General features: G+C 33.5%; 1 protein-coding gene across 2 annotated transcripts in view; it reads left to right on the forward strand.

Moving 5' to 3' along the window:
• LOC127711734 (myosin-2 heavy chain-like) overlaps positions 1–19,899 on the forward strand; it is a 54,113-nt gene that overhangs the window by 9,422 nt on the left and 24,792 nt on the right. For both annotated transcript variants that reach the window (XM_052217843.1, XM_052217844.1), the window contains exons 5-8: positions 4,057–4,149; positions 6,101–6,202; positions 7,022–7,087; positions 10,738–10,830. In XM_052217843.1, coding sequence (XP_052073803.1) covers positions 4,057–4,149; positions 6,101–6,202; positions 7,022–7,087; positions 10,738–10,830 — 354 coding nt within the window. The remainder of the gene's footprint in view (positions 1–4,056; positions 4,150–6,100; positions 6,203–7,021; positions 7,088–10,737; positions 10,831–19,899) is intronic.

A 19,899-nucleotide genomic window follows, 5' to 3' on the forward strand; every position in this document is an offset into this window, starting at 1 on the left:
AATATTATCATTTGCATTATTCAATTTTTCTAATTGATTGTTAATTTGGGGTATCTTTTCTGCAATGTTTTGAATATAAACTCATCACAGATGCCAGGATTAAAATTTTGTACGTCAGACGCACGTTTCTTCTACAAAGGACTCTTCAGTGACACTCGATTATAAAAGTAAAAAAGGCCAACTAGAGGACGAAGTTGAAGAGCATTGAGGACCCAAATTTCGAAAAGCTTTGCCAAATACAGCTATAAGGTAATCTATTCCTGGGGTAGAAAATCCTTAGTTTTTCGAAAAATGCAAAGTTTTGTAAACTGGTACGTAATTTATAAGTACACACTATACTAATATATGGCAAAAATATCTCAAACACATTTTACAATTGCCGATCGCACACAAGACTAGAAGGACACCGAATTTTATTATAATCTATTTTAATTACATAATAACATCATGAAAATAATATCTTTATATATAAACAATATTCAAACTGCCAATACGAGTTGAACATTTTTTACTCTGTCATAACCCCGCCGGCCAGGAAAAATCAACAACCAAGTTACCTCAGTTGATATGGAAACCTGTGTCCAAACCCTAATTATATATATAATTAATATGCCCGGAAGATCGTGGCGAGAGATGTACATTGGATAGTACTGATAATTGGCTTATGTTTACACAAACAAAATACAACAAACTGTATTCTGGAAAAACATATACCTATATAGTGCAAACATTTGAAAACGTTAACAATAATACGAGTCAACATATTATTAGAACTTGACCAGTTCGAAGTTGGCGAGAGAATGTTTTAATTTCCCGAATGGTTTAATTGGAAATTAAACCGCGAAAAATGACCAGTCACGTGATACTACAGTTATAATCAAGTGTCCATACGTGTATATGTGAAAGAACCGTTAGTACAATAATTTTCCTCTATACTTCGAAACGCGAAAAATTATTATTATGACCATATCAAAGATAATTCATGTCAACAAAGAGGTGCTGACTACTTGGCTGGTGATAACCTCGAGGAGGAAACCTCCACAAGCAGTGACATCGACCCAATGTTTGTAAATAAACTCATCATAGATACCAAAACAGAAAATAGAAATAATAAGGAATTGCGGTATGCTTGCTAATAAGTTTCAAGGCTATTATCCACCAGAGACCAAAGGACAATGATGTAAACAACTATAGTACACTGTACGGCCTTCAACAAGTATGGAGTAAGGGGACGACCATTTGATATCCTGGGGGGGGGGGGGGGGGGGGGGGGGGGGGCAGGAGGATTTTGAAAATGAATAACTCAGCCTTGATAATAACAAAAATGAATGGTTTGTTCTGTGGTAGTTTGAAAATAAATAACCTGACTTACAATGTATTGAAAATAACTTGGCAGGTCTTTTAAGCCATTTTATAAATGCCTATGAAGTATGAGATGGCACCAGATTCTTCCAAAATTCGTCTTTTTTCATATTTTTTTTGGGAAAAACTTCCCAAATCTTTTAATAATATAAATATTAATGTATTTGAAATGTTTGAAAATGGGTTTCATTTCACTTGAGGTATATTGTCTCTTGAACATTTACCTCACTTTTATTACAGGGCCGTAACTACATTGAGGCAAATGCCTCATGTTTGAATTTTCAAAACAAAAGCTTGTCATCATATCAAATTGTTTTCACGGCAAATGTCTTGCAAGAAGCAAGTTCTGTTTACCCTCTGACGTAGCCCCTGTTTTTTGAGATCCATGTTTCTCATTTATTTTTATTTTTTCAGTGTTGATTGTCTATAATGTTTGTCGTTTTTTGTTTTATCTGTTCCCGGGTTTGTCTTTTGTGTTTGTCTTTTGTTCATTGATTGCCCTTCTTTATGACTATTCTCTTAGTGTTGCATTCTATTTGTAATTTAGTAATTATGTTTTAAACTTGAGTTTTATTATATTTAAGGACCTTTTGTCTATTACAAACTACTTTAAATTGTATCCCAGTTAGGAACTACATCAAGTTGTAATTGAAATGTGTTATAAAAACTGACTTGACATAGTTATATCAATGATAATCAGCCCCCTCTTAACTTAATTTGAAAAAAACATATTTGACAGGCATAAAAGGTTTTTCTGCAAACTGAAACATTTTTTTCTTTGTCCTACATATTGGTCTTTTGATGTTATCCCTAAAAACTAAAAGTCTTACACTGAATCTATATATTTTGCTTTGAGACCAGAATATTGTCAAAAACTTAAAACAGAACTTGCGTTTCAGATTAAGAAAGGGTCTGGGAAACGCGCATAATGCATGATTTTGCGCCATTTTTTTCTATAGCTTCTTGGGGCCTTCAGCGAACCCCAGACTCTTCGCTGATTTTTTTTTCGCCTCGCTCCGCTCGGCGAAAATGTTTGACAACTTTTAAAAGAGGCTAGTTACAGCCCAGCTTTAATACCTTGTACGTATGCAATATATGCAGTTTGTAATTCAAAAGATTAACTTCCAGAGGATGATGATTAATTCTGATAGACTTAATTGACTATGTTATTTATTTAAGAATTTAAAAATTGTATGTTTTCAAATATTATAAATATAATTGTGAAAATAGATAATCAGTCCCTTGTTTTAATGAAAATGAAAAATCATGCTTCAACAGTGCAGAAAATAAATAATCTGTTCTTTTGGTCCACAAAAATAAATAACCCATCCCTCCTGCCCCCCCCCCCCCCCCCCCCCCCCCCAGAATATCAAATGGTCGTCCCCTAAACAAATATTCTGAGCTTTAAGTATATTAAAAAAAGTCAATGCCCATATGTACTGACAAATTTCAAGAAGAATCTTTTTTAAGAATAAATGTCCATCATTCGGACAATCGGTTTATGTCATATGTATTATCGTGGTAAAGTTCTTTTGCAACGAAACCTAGCGTGTCAAACAAACATGGCATTTATATGGCAACCATTTTAGTTCAAATTTGATAAGAATCTTTGAGTTATCGTCCCTTCGCATTACATCCCGTAAAGTCAAACGGACGTTCCTCAACACGCATGGTTTTATGAGCCCCCTTAACGTTCAGAGGGGTTGACCTATCCCAATATGACTGCTGTATTTAACTCTCCCAATTAGACTGAACACTTTATTGTATCGTTACTTCTCGCACTTTTTTGTTTTATAAAATTCATCTTGAAACTTTTACAATAAATATAATATGATATGCTAAATCTTAGACCAAATAAAGCTAAATACAAAACAAAGCATACATAAACATATATAAAGCTCTTCAACAGAAAACAGTCAAACGTACACAAAAATTACATCCACAATGGGTCATATGATTACTTATATAATTGTATATTATTAACGTTTGAATAAAAATATCAAAGAAACTGTTTAAACTATTTCACTCCCTTATTGTAAAGATATAGGAAAGTCCATGTTAAACAACTCCCATGCATAATTAATTCATTAATTCGAAAATAGAAGGTGTTCAATATGAAAGAATATTCTACAATAATTTCTTTCGAATAAGGTCTTTGTTTTAGGAGTAATTGCAGATTCAACGTGTCTACTCCTTTTGTATGCATGTCAAAGTCCATGCTTTTTGCTTTGGGAAAATCCACAGTACGTTGACTAAAGAATAAAATGAAAGATGCACAAATCTATCTTATAGATTTTAAATGGAAAATAACACCTGACAAAGGTGCGTCAAAAGCACATTTCTACAGAGACGTTCAAACAAGAACAAAATTGTTTACAAGGCAAGGATGTATACAAATTAAATACTTAATAAGCTTTATGACTGAAGGGAAAATGAACAAAATAACAAAATCCTTCCTCGGTCAACTTTGCCGGAGGTAGTTGGAACCTTAGTTTCTTAATAATTTCTCATTATTTCAATGGAGGATTTAAGAAGGTAATGCTTTAAATCATGTCAGTGCCGAATAATATTATTTATTAAAAGTCTGTGTAAGTCTTATATGACATATGAGACAACGACATTACCATGTACTTTTAAATAGCATCGCGTTGGCCAAAAATAAACTCTTCATATTGAACAATTGCTATTTTTCAGAGAACATCGACCTGATAAGTCGATCGTGTCATCCAAAGCTGACACAGATTCTGATAATGATGATATCCAAACAACAGATAACTCAAGAAAAAGGCTAGTATTACGTAAAAATACAAAAGTAGCAATGTTAACCCTCATTTTCTAACAGATTGATTGATTGATTGGTGTTTAACGTCACTTTCAACACTATTGTGCTATTTCATGGCGGTCAGTTTTTATTGGCGGAGGAAGCCGGAGTGCCCTGAGAGAACCACCGAACTTCGGTAGGAAAACTGACAGTCCTAGTCAATTAAGATTGGAGTCGAGTGCACCTGTCCCGTGCAGGATTCGAACTCACAACCTCAGTGTTTACAGGCTGGTGATACAGTAGTTCGACTACTTTAGACCACTCGACCACCGAGGCCCCTTTTAACAGAAGGAAGATGAATGTACAAAGCAAACAATTTCAATGTGAAAGCGGCATAATGAGTAAAGTAGAGCAGATTTTCTCTTAGTTTTCCTACTACACTGATGGATCTTTATCGCCCTTTCCCCAAACAATTGTATCCATATTTTAGACTACCATCTTGCGTACTCCCGTATGTCTTTATTGTTACGATGCTATTATAAACCAAAGTATTTCACAGAATACAATATATATATATATATATATATATATTAATAGCAAACTGTTAACTCGTTGCCTCAATGAATGCACATAGCACGGTCTTAATTCAGAAAATATAATTTTCTTACTTTAATCAGAGGTAATTAAAACGTATTTTTAAAAGCTACTATTATTTTAGAATAACATTTTCTTAATAATTACACCTTATGTAAGAATCCTGGGTTTTGATTGGTTGATAGCCAGTGTATTTTTCACCAATTTACTGTTATCAAATGAATATCGTTCATTTTTTAACGCCGCCGGGGTATATGCAAAAAGGATATGCCTTTTTTACCCTCTCTGCCATGGTATTTGCCAAAACATACTCTATCCGACTGGACGCTTGTAACGTCACGATCATCAATGCGTTTTTGAACGTTAACATTCGGTGTAATTAAACAGATATAGCATGTTCTTGAGGGGTATTTGCGAAAAATACCAGTCTTGAGAATGAATTTCCCTCGCCTTACGGCTCGCGAAATTTAACATTCTCTCGACTGGTATTTTTTTGCAAACACCCCTCCTTAACATGATATATCTGTTCAATAACCTGTCTTCCTGTATTGTTAATGAAGTTGCTGTATGATATCTACTCGATTATTATTATTTCCCATAACTGTATGCCGGTAAGATTCTTATAAAGACTCTTCAAGTCTCAGGATCAATACAGCTACATTGTTTGTCAATATAACGGAATTACAAACAACTGTCATACAATTGGGAGGTTTAGCTAGCTATAAAACCAGGTTTAACCCAACATTTTTATTGGAAAATGTCAGTACCAAGTCCGGAATATGAAAGTTGTTTTCCATTCGTTGGTTGATAAAGTCTAACGTTTGATTTTGTCAGGTTTTATGGACTTCCCCCTTTTTGAAATAACCTTGGAGTTCGGTATTTTTGTTAATACTTTTTTTTATTGTAATCTCGAATTTCTACCAGGGCTAATACTAAAACAGCCTGTTTATTACACTTAGTCTATTGTTTTTGTTATATTACAAACCCACTCTAGGAGTTGGGGATTTTCTTTGCATTCACCTTGTACGTCCGTTTCAATTAATTATTTTCGTCACACTTTTCGAACGTACATGAGTACTTCATATTTTGTTAGCTGCTTGATTGTGATACAATTTGTTATAATTATGTGATCACTTTTTGCATCTGTTTTACACCTCTGTATTTCCTGTTTGCTGATATTCTGTTTTTTTTTTCAATATGTTGAATTAACTTAATACTGCCGTCATACATTTCTCTAGTATTACTGAACCGAATGACTTCATATTCATATAATTGCCCATACTATGTATCGTTTCATAAAGGGAAACATATTCTGTACCTATATATGTTAAGGTCGAAAAAATTTCCCTTTTTTTATTTCTTCTCTACTTTTCATATATTTAGAGCAAACAAAATTGAAGATGAATATAGCTCTCATAAGGCTGAAACAGAAAGCACAAATAGTGGTCCTGATGACACCAAGAGCAGTGATTCTTTTATAGAAAAGTATTTGTTTGTATTGAACATGATAATTGTAATATCATTTAATAAGACTTGTCAGTACTTTGTTGTACCTTGATAATAATATAAAAATATATTATTGTTGTAAATTGAACTTGTTCGGTCTTAAAACTTGAAAAAAAACTTTCTTTGGATTATCATCATTTATTATTTGTACTGCTTATTTCTAAATTCGACGCAAAAAGATATGCAACATATTTTTCAAATAATTAGAAATGACATTTAGCAACCGTTGTTACTGCAAACATTTCTGTTAAACTTAGCATATGTGCTCTATTTTCGAAAGTCATTTTAAAAAGAACTATGATAAACTGACAAAGAAATATACAATTGTTCATTAATCGGGTACAACACTTACCAAATAAAAATGCATATTATAAATATACCTTAGCTCCAAAACAAATTGGGTACACGAACTACTTGAAATAACACAATACAGTTTCCAGTATAACAATTGTTTACTATTTGCTATCGTTAACAGTTTAAACAAAAGTTTTGGTTTCATTACCTCCGATCAATTTCGCCAAGTATGAGGATTCAACGACCTTATACTATCGTTTGTTTACGAATTCTAAAAATAGTTTAGTAGAAGTGAATTAGCAATTTTTCCTCATAGGAATGCATCCGAAAAAAGTAACACTATAACGTGTTATTTAGTAACATGCGTTACGAATTTCATGTGAATAAACTAATAATAGTAAAAATGATTTAATGTTGGATATTCAAATTAAAAACTTGACTTATTTCAAAATTGCTTGTGTCAATGGCAATCAAGCAAAATAATTTTGTTGTTGTTGTTTTAAGTAAAGAAGAACTGGAACGGGACCAACCGATGGATACCTCAGATACTAACGACGTTGAAGTCACGAAGTATGTTTTATTCTTCAATGTATATAAAAGTCAATCAAACAGAATATTTGTATATACTTGTCAAAAAAAAAAAGAAACGCATAGCTCGGATGTATTTTTTAAAAATGCAAAATATATATGCATCTTCGAATTTTTACAGGTAAGTTTTCAACTTTAAATGCCCGTTCTTTTGATTAAGCTCTCTGCCACATGAAATTTGCGACTCGCTAAAAGTGCATATGACCTTTTTCGCCGCGAAATTTTATAACGTTTTTCACGAGAATTTTGTGGTCAACTCAACTTGCGGATATAAGAACCAAGTTTGAAGATTTAGTTCATCACAACGTTAAAATGTTGCCATGCCAGGGTTGGACACTGCTATTCGAAATATCGTCATCGGCCGTCTCCAGGCCGGAGTGTCCCAAAGTGAAGTAGCAAGAACTGAAAATGTTAACCAGAGCACAATTTCGCGACTTTGGAACAGATACCAGCAGACTGGCTGTACTAAGGACCGCCCGAGAAGAAGACGACGACATCGCTTAACGACTCCTGGACAAGATCGCTACATCCGCGTATTTCAACAACATGGCATTAGACCCAGGAGGTCGTATTTTGGACCCGTTTTGAGGCCGTTACACAGACGGAATAGAGTCCGATGGTGCAACAGATTGAGGGGCTGGACATTCCGCAACTGGCGCAGAATCTGGTTCAGTGATGAGTCCCGTTTTATGCTTCAGAAACGTAATGGAAGAACTCGTGTCTACCGGCGCATGAATGAACATTTTGCTTCGTCGTGTGTCCAAGACGTGAACAGCTTCGGTGGAGGAAGTGTCATGATTTGGGCGGCTATATCTAATGACCGTTAAACGGAATTGGTACATGTTCCGGGTAATTTAACGGCTCAGAGGTACAGATATGAAATTATCCAACCTCACCTTATGCATGTTATTGATCGACAGAGGGAGTTATTCCATTAGGCCAATGCTAGGCCTCACACAGCGCGTTTAACATTGACTACCTTGAGCAGAATACCATCAATGTACTACCGTGGCCTTCCAATTCACCAGACTTAAACCCTATTTAGCATCTATGGGACCAACTGGATAAAAGTGTGCGCCAGCGTCAACCCCCTCCTCAAACCCTTGATCAGCAAATGTTGCAACAGGAATGGCGAGCAATTCCACGCAACAACATTAGAACATTGATAGCATATGCAGAGCAGTCTTAGCAGCGAGAGGTGCTCATACACGGTACTAACTTTAAAGGCACCGGAAGTAACTCTAATTGTGATAAATTGACTTTTATTCATCAATCTCGAAGAAATTGACTGTCCACTTCTCAATCAAACACGTTTTGAGTGAATATCTTTATTAGTAACTGAAAAATTTCTATTCAAAATACATGTATTAAAATTCTAAAACAAATCCATTATGCGTTCCTTTAAATTGCGGAGTATATTTAAGAAAGTTATCTGAAGTTGTTCTGGAATATATTTGATAATGGTAATAAACCATGACCAACATAAGGAAATGTCTGTACCAAGGCAGGAATATGACAGTTGTTTTCCATTCGTTTGATTTTGCCATTTGATAAGGGACTTTCCGTTATAAATTTTCCGTTTTTGTTATTTTACTTTTTTATCAAGCAATCTCACTCATGTTATATACAAGTTTGTTGAACAAAAATCTGACTTTTTGGTTGTATCTTATATCGTTGTGATGGTAAACCTGCTTTGCTTAACATTTATAGAGAAAAAAACGACAATTGAATCGATCGGTTCCTCTTACTTTATAAATGCAGGAACAATTGAGAGTTTCCTGCTTATTAATCATGACTGTGTCATTTGCTAACCCTTGAATAATCATTTTTGCCTTTTTGGAGTTTATAACGGTAGATGTCTATTTATTGAGCCTTTCAATTTCTTGAGAACTTCGAAAACTATTTTTGTTCGATTTTACCCTGGTACCAAGCAAAAGTTTACACAGGTGTTGGTTTTATCGATGTTTGATGTACATTTATAATTACACTTTAAACTAGTTGTATGTAATTTAATTCCCTTTTATGATTTTGAAATATTATTACACTAACACTACCTATTGAAATACTTTCATTATAATATTTAGAATTGTATGTGACAAAAATTATCTAGTCACGGGGAAAAAGACAATTCCGTCTCACCTTACGAGAAAGTCGGATGTACTGATTCAACAAGGCATTTATATATTTCGTATATGATGTTACGATTGAGTTTGGGTCAAACCTCGAAAAAGTATGGAAAGCCGCACATGAACATCATTCTAAAGTTATATATTAACGAATTATTCCATAAAGCGACTCTAAAGCGATCTCAAAAAATCCCAAAGCAGAATGTCACATGATCCTTTAAGTTCAATACTAGGTAATTTGAGCCCAGTTGTCTTAGAAACTGATCTATAAATATAATATATACTGGTAGTGATAAAACAAAATATTATGAGATATGATACCCTCCTTCAACTGTATAATTGTCTGTTCAAACAGAAAATATTATTTTTAATGTTAAATAAAAAATTCAGATTTTTTTACCTCTTCTGCTTTATTATTATAAGATACAAATTAAAAAAAATTAATTCAATATCAAATATGAACATGGACAATGAAATAAATAACAATGCATTCAAGACTGTTTAAAACCCTTTTATTTAAAATATGCGGGTGAAGCCAACATTTGTGATTACAATGCTGCGCCATCTACCGGTAGATAAAAGTCACGCCCATTCCGACATCATCATTTCTGACCAATGGCAGCACTAGAACTCACTTCAATGTAGAGGTGTAAAAATGATCGTGTCTAGTGTTTACAAATTTCGTGAAGCAGGAACTGAAAATATATGTTGACATTCTAACATTTGCGCGAGAAAAATAACCGGGAAATTCAATAAATAAATTAAGAACTTTAAAATTGTCACCAAATATCGTTCTACGTTTTGGGGGTAGACTTGTTGCACAATCAGCACGTGGCAATTGTTTATTTACATTTTCTACATTTGCACGTGATCATCTTAAAAGTGCTTTTTGATTGGATGCAGTCAGTTACAACTGCGACCAATAGAAATCAATACCTTGTGTCTCCGAAATTCTATCTCAATCCGCCAAGGGTGGAGAGGAGGGGGCTAGATCGTAGCCCTTGGCTAGCGAAGATGTGCTTACAGAGATGCTCTAATTTTCGTCATTTAAATCTGTTCTACCCTAGCACAGAATCTGACAGGTATACACTAAACAGATTTGAACGGTTTAACCATGTAACTGATACTAACAGTTCTACATCAGAACAGTTTTGGATCGTTCTATTTTAGAACTGTCAAAACCTAGAACAGTTCTAACGAAGAAGCATCTAGATTTTTGAATTTTAATTATTTTGGCGTAGAACATCACTTTAGAGACGTTTATTTTCGAAATGCGTATCTGGTGCAGGACAATTTGTACCGCTAATGTTATTTGAGCATTGCTATTAATATGACAGTTCTGCACTATTGCTAGAAGACTTCCCCAATTTGTTGCAAATACGCTTGTTTTATTTGAATGCTTATATTGTTACAACAAAAAATATACTAAAACAACGTAATTGCAAATAGTTGTTCACTTGCCAAAGTTAATATTTGTTTTTGTAACTACTTTTCTATTTTCTTTAGACAGGAAGAGCTTGGAAAACTGCAAAAGGAAAATGAAGAGCTAAAAACTAAACTTAAGGAGAAAAAGAGTAACGCCAAAAAAGCAAAACAAGAGTATGTAATGTATAAATCGTTTATAGATTTAGGTCATGTGATCACTAAGTACAGACAGCCTTATTGTAACTTATTCTTACTTTTACATTTGTCCTTGAAGGAATTGATCTAAGTATATAAAGGACTGAAAATTAAGGTTGAGTTTTATCGCACAGACTAGTGGATTTACATTTGTAACTTACTAAGCTCGGTCAGATAAAATAAATATTATAACTTATTTTAGTTAAATAGCTCACAACGTTTAAACATATTTATACATCCCTGGCTTCCAAATATTTAGCTTTGATCATGTCTGATGGTTAACCATGAAAGTACATCTGACGCAGGATATTTTTACATTTTTATTTCTATTCAAAGGATTAGTTAGACATAGGTGATTACATATGTAACTTCCAATGTATTTGTATAAGTTATGCTTTACACACTTAATAATTTCCTATACATGTTAGCCCAGAAAATGTCTCTATTGTAGCAAATGGAGACTTTGCCATTTTTCTTATTATTGACACCAAATTAGTTTCGGAATCATCCACATTGATACATTTGCTACTAGACTGCATATTTTCTGGCAAATTATTCTCCCTGTAATTCGTTCGATGGTCAAAATTACATAAATTTTGGGACAAAAAAGTTCCATCTCCTTCAGGTCAAACAAATGTATGAAACTCATTATGCAAGACCCTTTTTTGAAAAAAAAATAAACGTGCAAGCTTGATATCAAAAGGATATCACATGCATGATAAGTTTATATGAGCATAAAATCAAAAGGGCGCCAATTACATCTTAAGTATGCAATACTTAAACACAAGATACTAGGTAAGGAATATTTTAAAAGACTAATTGTACCGTTTATTAGAACCAGTTACAACCTAGTGAAAAACGTATTACATATTTTGTACACTTTAGCATTGAAAGAGATGCACCAAAAACACTAGCTACTGGTTCGAAGGTATACTTTGTGAATAATAGTGTCCCTATAGGGACAACAACCAGTATGCTGTAAAGCAAACGTATTATACCTAATACGATATATACGGGGTCAGTAATTTCCATATGAGACGAGAGCATGATAAAATTATAATTATGTATGTTCACAATGTATGCCAGATTGTTTTGGTTTTAAAAAAGACCATAACTCTACTGCTAACCGTGTATTTAAAATAAACCACATCCACTGACCGTGTAGTAAAATAAAACACGTCCATTGACCTAATTATACCCACGCAACGAGTTGCGGAGGGTATAATGTTTTTGACCCGTCCGTCTGTCCGTCCGTCTGTCCGTCCGTCTGTCTGTCCGTCCGTCTGTCCGTCCGTCTGTCCGTCCGTCTGTCCGTCTGTCCGTCCGTCAGTCCGTAAGTCCTATTTCTTGTCATCGCAACTCCTCTCAAACCACACAACAGAATTTCACGAAACCTTTTTAGATAATAAGAACATACTATTTAGTTGTGCATATCGACAGGAAATTACGATTCAATTTTTTTTCCAGGAGTTACGCCCCTTTGAACTTATTTGCCAAATATACTACTGCAACAGTTTGTCATCGCAACTCCTCTGAAACCACACAACAGAATTTCCTGAAACCTTTTCAGATAATAAGGACATACAACGTAGATGTGCATATTTACAGGAAACTATGATTCAATTTTTTTCCAGGAGTTACGCCCCTTCGAACTTATTTGCCAAATATACTACTGCAACCTTTTGTCATTGCAACTCCTCTCAAACCACACAACAGAATTTCATGAAACCTTTTCAGATAATAAGGACATACTACGTAGATGTGCATATCGACAGGAAATTACGATTCATTTTTTTTCCAGGAGTTACGCCCCTTTGAACTTATTTGCCCCAAATACTACTGCAACCTTTTGTCATCGCAACACCTCTGAAACCACACAACAGAATTTCATGAAACCTTTCCAGATAATAAGGACATACTACGTAGATGTGCATATCGACAGGAAATTAAGATTCATTTTTTTTCCAGGAGTTACGCCCCTTTGAACTTATTTGCTTTAATGTACTACTGCAACAGTTTGTCATCGCAACTCCTCTGAAACCACACAACAGAATTTCATGAAACCTTTTTAGATAATAAGGACATACTATGTAGATGTGCATATCGACAGGAAATTGCGATTCATTTTTTTTCTTAGTGTTACGCCATTTGAACTTATTTGCCTCAATGTACTTTTGCAACAGTTTGTCATCGCAACTCCTCTGAAACCACATAATAGAATTTCATGAAACTTTGTAGATAATAAGGACATACTATGTAGATTTGCATATTGACAGGAAATTATGATTCAATTTTTTTTCTTATACAATTTTTTTTTCTTACACTTATTTTATTTCTCCAATGACAATGTGGGGACGTGGGGTATGTGAGCGCGCTCACTAAGGTTCTTTAATTTTGAATATACACGGTTTCCACTTAACGAATGATATTCCAAGAAGTGTATAGGAGGTAAGATGAATATATAGATAGTATTTGTTTGTTTCTGTTTCATATTGGACTTTCAAATATCTATAGTTCTTGGTAAAAGCTTAACCATTAAGGTCCTTAAATACAGTAAATTGTAAATATTCAACAAACTCTGCTTGCTAGTAAGTGATAATACTACGAGACCGCTTTTCAAATTACACAATTTTTAATGTCGAAAGGAAAATCTACACACTTCAATGAAACAGAACTTGTTTTGTTGAAAGCATTTCTATCTGCCAGAGTATACATCTGAGCAATTACAATTAATACATCAGAATTTGAAAACGGCAGATAATGTTCAATAGTAAAATAACAAAAATACCGAATTCCAAGAAAAATTCAAAACGGATAGTCCCTAACAAATGGCAAAATCAAAAGCTCGAACGCATCTACGAATGGAAAACAACTGTCATATTTCTGACGTGGTACAGACATTTCCTTATGTATTAAAAGGTGGATTAAACCTATTTTTATAGCTAGCTAAACCTCTCAGTTGTATGACAGTCGCATTAATTTATATTATATTGACAACAAGGTGTGAGCAAAACAAACAGACATAATAGGTAAAAATGTCAAAAATTGGAGTACAGCAGTCAACATTGTGTAATAATCTTAATCACTATAAAACAAATAACTATGTCAACAAAGAAGAAAACAAAATGGCATGTAGACACTCTAGACAATGTGCAATGCTTGATATTTGTTTAAGCACTTTATGATTGCTACAAGAGGGCAAGTTCAGATATAATTGATAATTTGTTAATTCTAATATGGTAAGGATACAAAATATTGAGAATAAAAGGCTTGTCGTAATGAATATCGATATCTTTATATACAAAACTCAGATACATATATTTTCTTTGGCCTAAGGCCTCTCCATTCTTTTCCCATGCGTTTAATATGTAGATACTTCAGTGATAAAGGCATACGTGGGAATAGATTATCTCAACGAAGAAAATATTGGGGATCTGTATGATTAGAATTGAGAAGGTCAAACATACAAGCATTGATAACAGCTATGCCACTTACAATTTACTGTAATTCAAGTGGGAGGTTAAGCTAGCTATAAAAACAGTTTTAATCCACTAGTTTCCGGAGAAATATGAAGAATATGACAGTTGTTTTCAGTCGTTCCGTTGGTTGATCTATCCCATCGTTTGGTTTTGTCAGTTTTTAAAGACTTCCCCTTTTTGCGTTCTATATTTTTGTGGACACATTTTTTTTACATAATATACTTTCATAACTCCTGCTGCCAAAGTTGACTTTAGATGAAGTTGGCTATATTATAAGTCTCTTTTGGTTTTAACTTCCTTTCGTTTCTTCTTATTCACACATCCCTGGCTTTCCATGTTTGGGTTCGAGTGGCTTTGGTGAAGGTAAATCCACAAAAGCGCTTCAGACGCACGAAATTTATAAGGTGTTGTTTTTATTTCATACTTATTTTTTTCATTTATATTTATTTCGCTACTACTTGACTATGAAAATCAATAGTATGTATCCCTATGTAACAATATTGATAAAAACAATCCAATCTATAAGTTATTTGTCTTAATTAGTTGAATCATTTTGAATACGAAACGCGCGTATGGCGTACACGATTTTAACCCTGGTAACTATGTCAGTTTGGCTGAATATCACTGGAAACAATTTCTCAAGGATAAAAAAAAACTACATTACTTTTTATAATGATTTATTTCATCGACTTTATAATTATATTCGAAGAGCAAGAGTGCATAAATGTATTAGCAATAAATATGACATTTTAATATGAGGAAGGCGCTACCTTGAATGCCAGCTTACCAAGACTATGTCCTATATAATGATTGATTGTTGGTTTGCTTAACGTCCAGTAGCAAATATTTCATGCATGTTCAGGACGAATGTCCTACATATAGTTTTTGTCTACAAAATAAATTAATAAGTTCAGATGGAGAATGTTAAGGGAACGATCATTGAACTCCCAAATTGATGAAAAAAAATTCTATAAATCAAGCAGAGCTAGGACAAAAAAATATTCTGAATCCAGATAAACCCCATACCTTCTAGTGTTAATTTTTGACCAAATAATTTTGATTGATAGCGTTGAAGCCCTTTGCATGAAAAAAAAACTAACTAAAACAAAAAACCATACCCCCGCCCTTTTGAAGCTAAATGGTTGCACCCTTATTGTCCATATTGTTTTCTGCTGAAAAATAAATTTATTGGTTATGTATCTAAATGACGATGCTTAAATTCATTACCTTGTGCCATTTTCAAATCCATTTTTCTTTCTTTGCAAATTTTACATAATTTAAAACAATAAGACATTTGTTTAATTTCAAAACTATGAATACTGTTATACAGTCCATAACTTTATTAAATTAATTTTTTGTTGAATTTCATGAAAAGGTGGAGGATTTGGATTATCATTTTCATCAATATCTAAAAGTTGTAGCTGGTTTTTTTTTTTTATTTAGTATTGCAAACAACGCTTTCTGTTTGTTGAATTATTTTTACTTTCTAAATTAGCTGGATGTTCATATTGTATTCCCAGTTTCCTGCATCTCATATATATGTGATCAGCAAGAGGATCATTCTGGTTGTTAAAAGAAGAGTTTGAATTTACAGTGAGCCTGTTTTGAATAATATTTTGATCAGGTTTTTCATTTTGATCTAAGCATAAGGAACCATAAATAGGATTGTTCAGTTGATAATCTAAAGATTTTGCTATTTTCTAGGATGCTATTTAAAATTTGAGGGGAGATCACTACTCAGTAGTATAAATGTATTCCTGATCATCTTCTGTTTGTGGGTTTCTACATCAATTTCATGTACTAATTCAGAGTCAGTTTTATGTCATTTTTGCATTTTGTTTTATTAGCTTATACTTTTCAAGTTTTTATACGACGGCAAAATAAAATTCAGAATGGAAATAAGGGGATATGTCAAAAATTTCTTTCGAGTAATGCAATCATGTCGCTGTTGTTGTCCGAAGACAGATTTGGTTTCCGGACAATAAATTTAGTTTAAGTTAATGGATCTCTATGACAATGTATGAAATTGTACCAGAAGGTTCAACTTCAATACACAAAAGGAAGGTAAGAATTGATTTTGGGGGTTATCATATGGTATCAACAGTTTAGGAGTCAGTGGTCAAAAACAACATTTTTGGGTTGTTTTTTCCATAATTTTTTTTTTCTCCAAAAATTTACCATTTTTACATTGATTATTTCTCATATATATATAAATACAACAAATACTGATATGGCAGGAGATACACACGAAACAGGGTGTGTAAATTATTTTTATCGGTAATTTGTGCATTTTTCCTTTGATGTGTACTTCTTGATAACGTCGACGTCAGTATCAGTGAACTGGTCATGATATAAAAAATATATTGGGTCAGTTTGCAATTGACATGCACCGCTAAAGGATCTTCTTTCTCTTTAATCACAAAATTGCACATGATTTTTTTCGCAGAAACGCACGAGTTATTTCATGAATGAAACACTTGTCATTGTTTGAAACTTTTAGTAATAAAAAGTTAGTTTTGCCTTTTTGAACATTTCACTGATTGTGTGAAAATTTGAACAGAAAATGTACGATAAACCTGATTAAACTGCGTTATCTGCAGAATTAGTGATAGCTTTCCTTACTATTCACAAGGACATATAACAAAGATATCGTCCATGCTATTCCGATCTGAGTTTTTATTCATACATAGTCTGGCATGGCTGGTGCTGTTCCAAGTTGTCTTCTCTCTCGGTCTGCATGTTTCTTGAAAAGTATTTGTTAGACCTGGTCAGTCACTATAAAGTGTTACAATTCATATTTAGCCGCAAAACATAAATAGTGACCAAAAAGGTACCGCTTTCACATGTATGACATGAGAGAATCTAGAAAAAAAATTAAATGTACACATAATTTTTCAACATTTTTGTGGGACTATCATATAAAATTAAGGAGATATGTAGTTGGAGACTGCAGCTGAATAGAAATGTTCGGGCTCACCTGATACTTTTAAATTAGTTCATATTAACGTTTGAAGGGTCCAAAATTAAAATATGTTTGATTTAAACTGACATAGAAATTTTGGTGTTTTTTATATGCTAATCTACATCTGCGGTTGTATAAGGCTCTGCTTGGCGAAGCATTTTATTGCTTTTTTGTTTGTACTTTATTTTATTTTGGTCATGAAAATTAACTTGCAGTTGTGAAGTTGCTTACATTTTTAAAAGATGATAATTAGATAACTTCGCATGGTGACAACACTGACGTTTTCGTAGATTTACTTTTTCCTGGGAATGCTTCATCTGTTGATATATTCTCATTGTAAACGATTTGTGTATATTCAAATATATTAAACGATGTTGAAAGACATGTATAATGTCAAATCATAACAATACAAATTGTTTAGTCTCAAAGAAAACTTGTAAGATTTCCGCAGTTATTTTTGATGAATAAGTGCAAATTGGGTACTGGGTGCAATTTGGGAACTGTGACGTTATAGCCTTAAGTGTTTATTGCTTTAATAGGTTGAAATGTGCACCCGATAAAAGTATTCAGTAGAGGGAAAATGTTTTGATCAGGTTTAAACTGACGTATAAAATATACAGGCGATCGCGGGAGGCAATTATTTATATTGCATCCAAATAATGTGTCGGCAGCTTGAATTTCAAAGGATTCCAAGTAACATGCTCTTGACCTATCGAAAGTCATGGTATCATCATTGGTTATCATAACTCCGTCTTCCCATAAAATCCTATTTTGGACAATATGGGTGCATACAATATATATGTACCTATAAATGTATCACCCAGACTCAAGTCTAGATCTCCTTTTACAGCTGTTTTATGATTTTTGAGTGAAAAAAAATCTCCATCTCCTGGGACTGTTTAAGGTAGATATGTGACATAATTAATGAGAAGATTTTGTTAAGTTTTGAATTTCACCTGCATTTGTCTGTGAGCTACAGGAATAACCATGATCACATTCAACAGTATAACCAACTTCATTATGATGATTTATCACTGTAACTTGATATGGGAAATTCTGTAGCAGATAAATAATAGTGGTCATGGTCAACCAGAGGCAGAGCACCGGATTTTACTACCTCCGGCTACGTTTCTCCCGAAATTTATTGCTTGCAGAGGGTTTTTCTATGTTCCCATGGCTGGACGGAACTTTTAACTACAAATGTTAGCATAAATTATGATATTGTAACTTTTAAATGAAGTACCTGTGTTTATTTAGGAAATTTGTCACTGATAATTGAAAGATGCAGCAGACGATGAAACATGGCGTAAGATGTTGTTGTCCAAACTTCGGTTATTTCCGTTGTACCATTAAATTTAAATAAACTACACAAGTTACTAAAATTTCTAAATTCTTGTTTTTGTAAACAAATAAAAATTCATGTCGTATTTAACATCGATTTTTTTCCGTTTTGTCCCGTTTTTTCAAGATCGCGATTAAACGAGAATCTGGCAGCCATTAAAAATATAAGGGTTAAACTAATGTCCGGACAATGTCCTGACGGATATTCCAATGCTAATTTCGTTTTCATTATTTGAAGAATTGACTTTATATTTAGAGCCAAGCAAGAATACAATATTTATTTAATAAATATAACGAAAAAAATAGAAACAAATATTTTTTAGAGTTAGATAACTTGACTTGATCAACTTAGATTTTTTTTATTAAATTGTACGAGATTTAACGAGAGTGACGAAACTTTTTAGATTGATCATGTAGAGAGAGTTATCGTTCTTTATTCCAATTCGATGCTTCTACCATAAGTGCTAGCTAAAGCTGGCATATTAAATAATATTTAACATTGATTAAGACAGATTTCAGCAAGTATCATTATATAGTTTCACATCACTTGCAAATAAAACTAATTATATTTGGTATGATTGCCTTTGACACAGCTGTCCACCAGAGACGAAATGATGTAGATGTAAGCATGCATAGGTCACAATACGGTCTTCAACGATGTGCGAAGTTACCGTATAGTAAGCTATAAAATTCCTCAACATGGTATAATGTAAATTTAAACAATTCAAAGGAAAAAACCAGCGCACTCATTTATGTACAAAACAACAGAGGAACAACAAAAATGTTAGACAACGACCAACGACAACTACTGCCCTACTGGCTCCTGACTTGGCACAGGCGCATACAGAATATGGTGGAGTTAAACATAGGTTAAATAGTTGACTTCATTCCAGCATCTAACGATGCTCTAATAGAACTGTATTACATATTTGGGAATTACTGTATGATATCATCCTGTCGATTTTTTCGCTAATTTTCGGAGTTGTTATGTTATTTGCAAAGAAATATCTTTACACAATCTCATATCCTATTTTAATCGATAAAGAAACGTTTTTGTATATTGCTATCTTATCTAAATCAAGTTACAAAGATGAGCGATTGAAGTATTTGGGAACTATATAAAAGGAATCCCAATCTTATATGAGAAAGCGAATGTGGTATGATTGCCACTGGGACAACGCTCCACCTTTACAAAATGAAGTTAGCAGCTGCAGGTCCCCTCACGGTCTTCAATAATACACAAAACCCATACCGCATAGAACGCAG

The sequence above is a fragment of the Mytilus californianus genome, unplaced genomic scaffold, assembly GCF_021869535.1.
Source record: "Mytilus californianus isolate M0D057914Y unplaced genomic scaffold, xbMytCali1.0.p SCAF_8, whole genome shotgun sequence".
Lineage (NCBI taxonomy): Eukaryota > Metazoa > Mollusca > Bivalvia > Mytilida > Mytilidae > Mytilus > Mytilus californianus.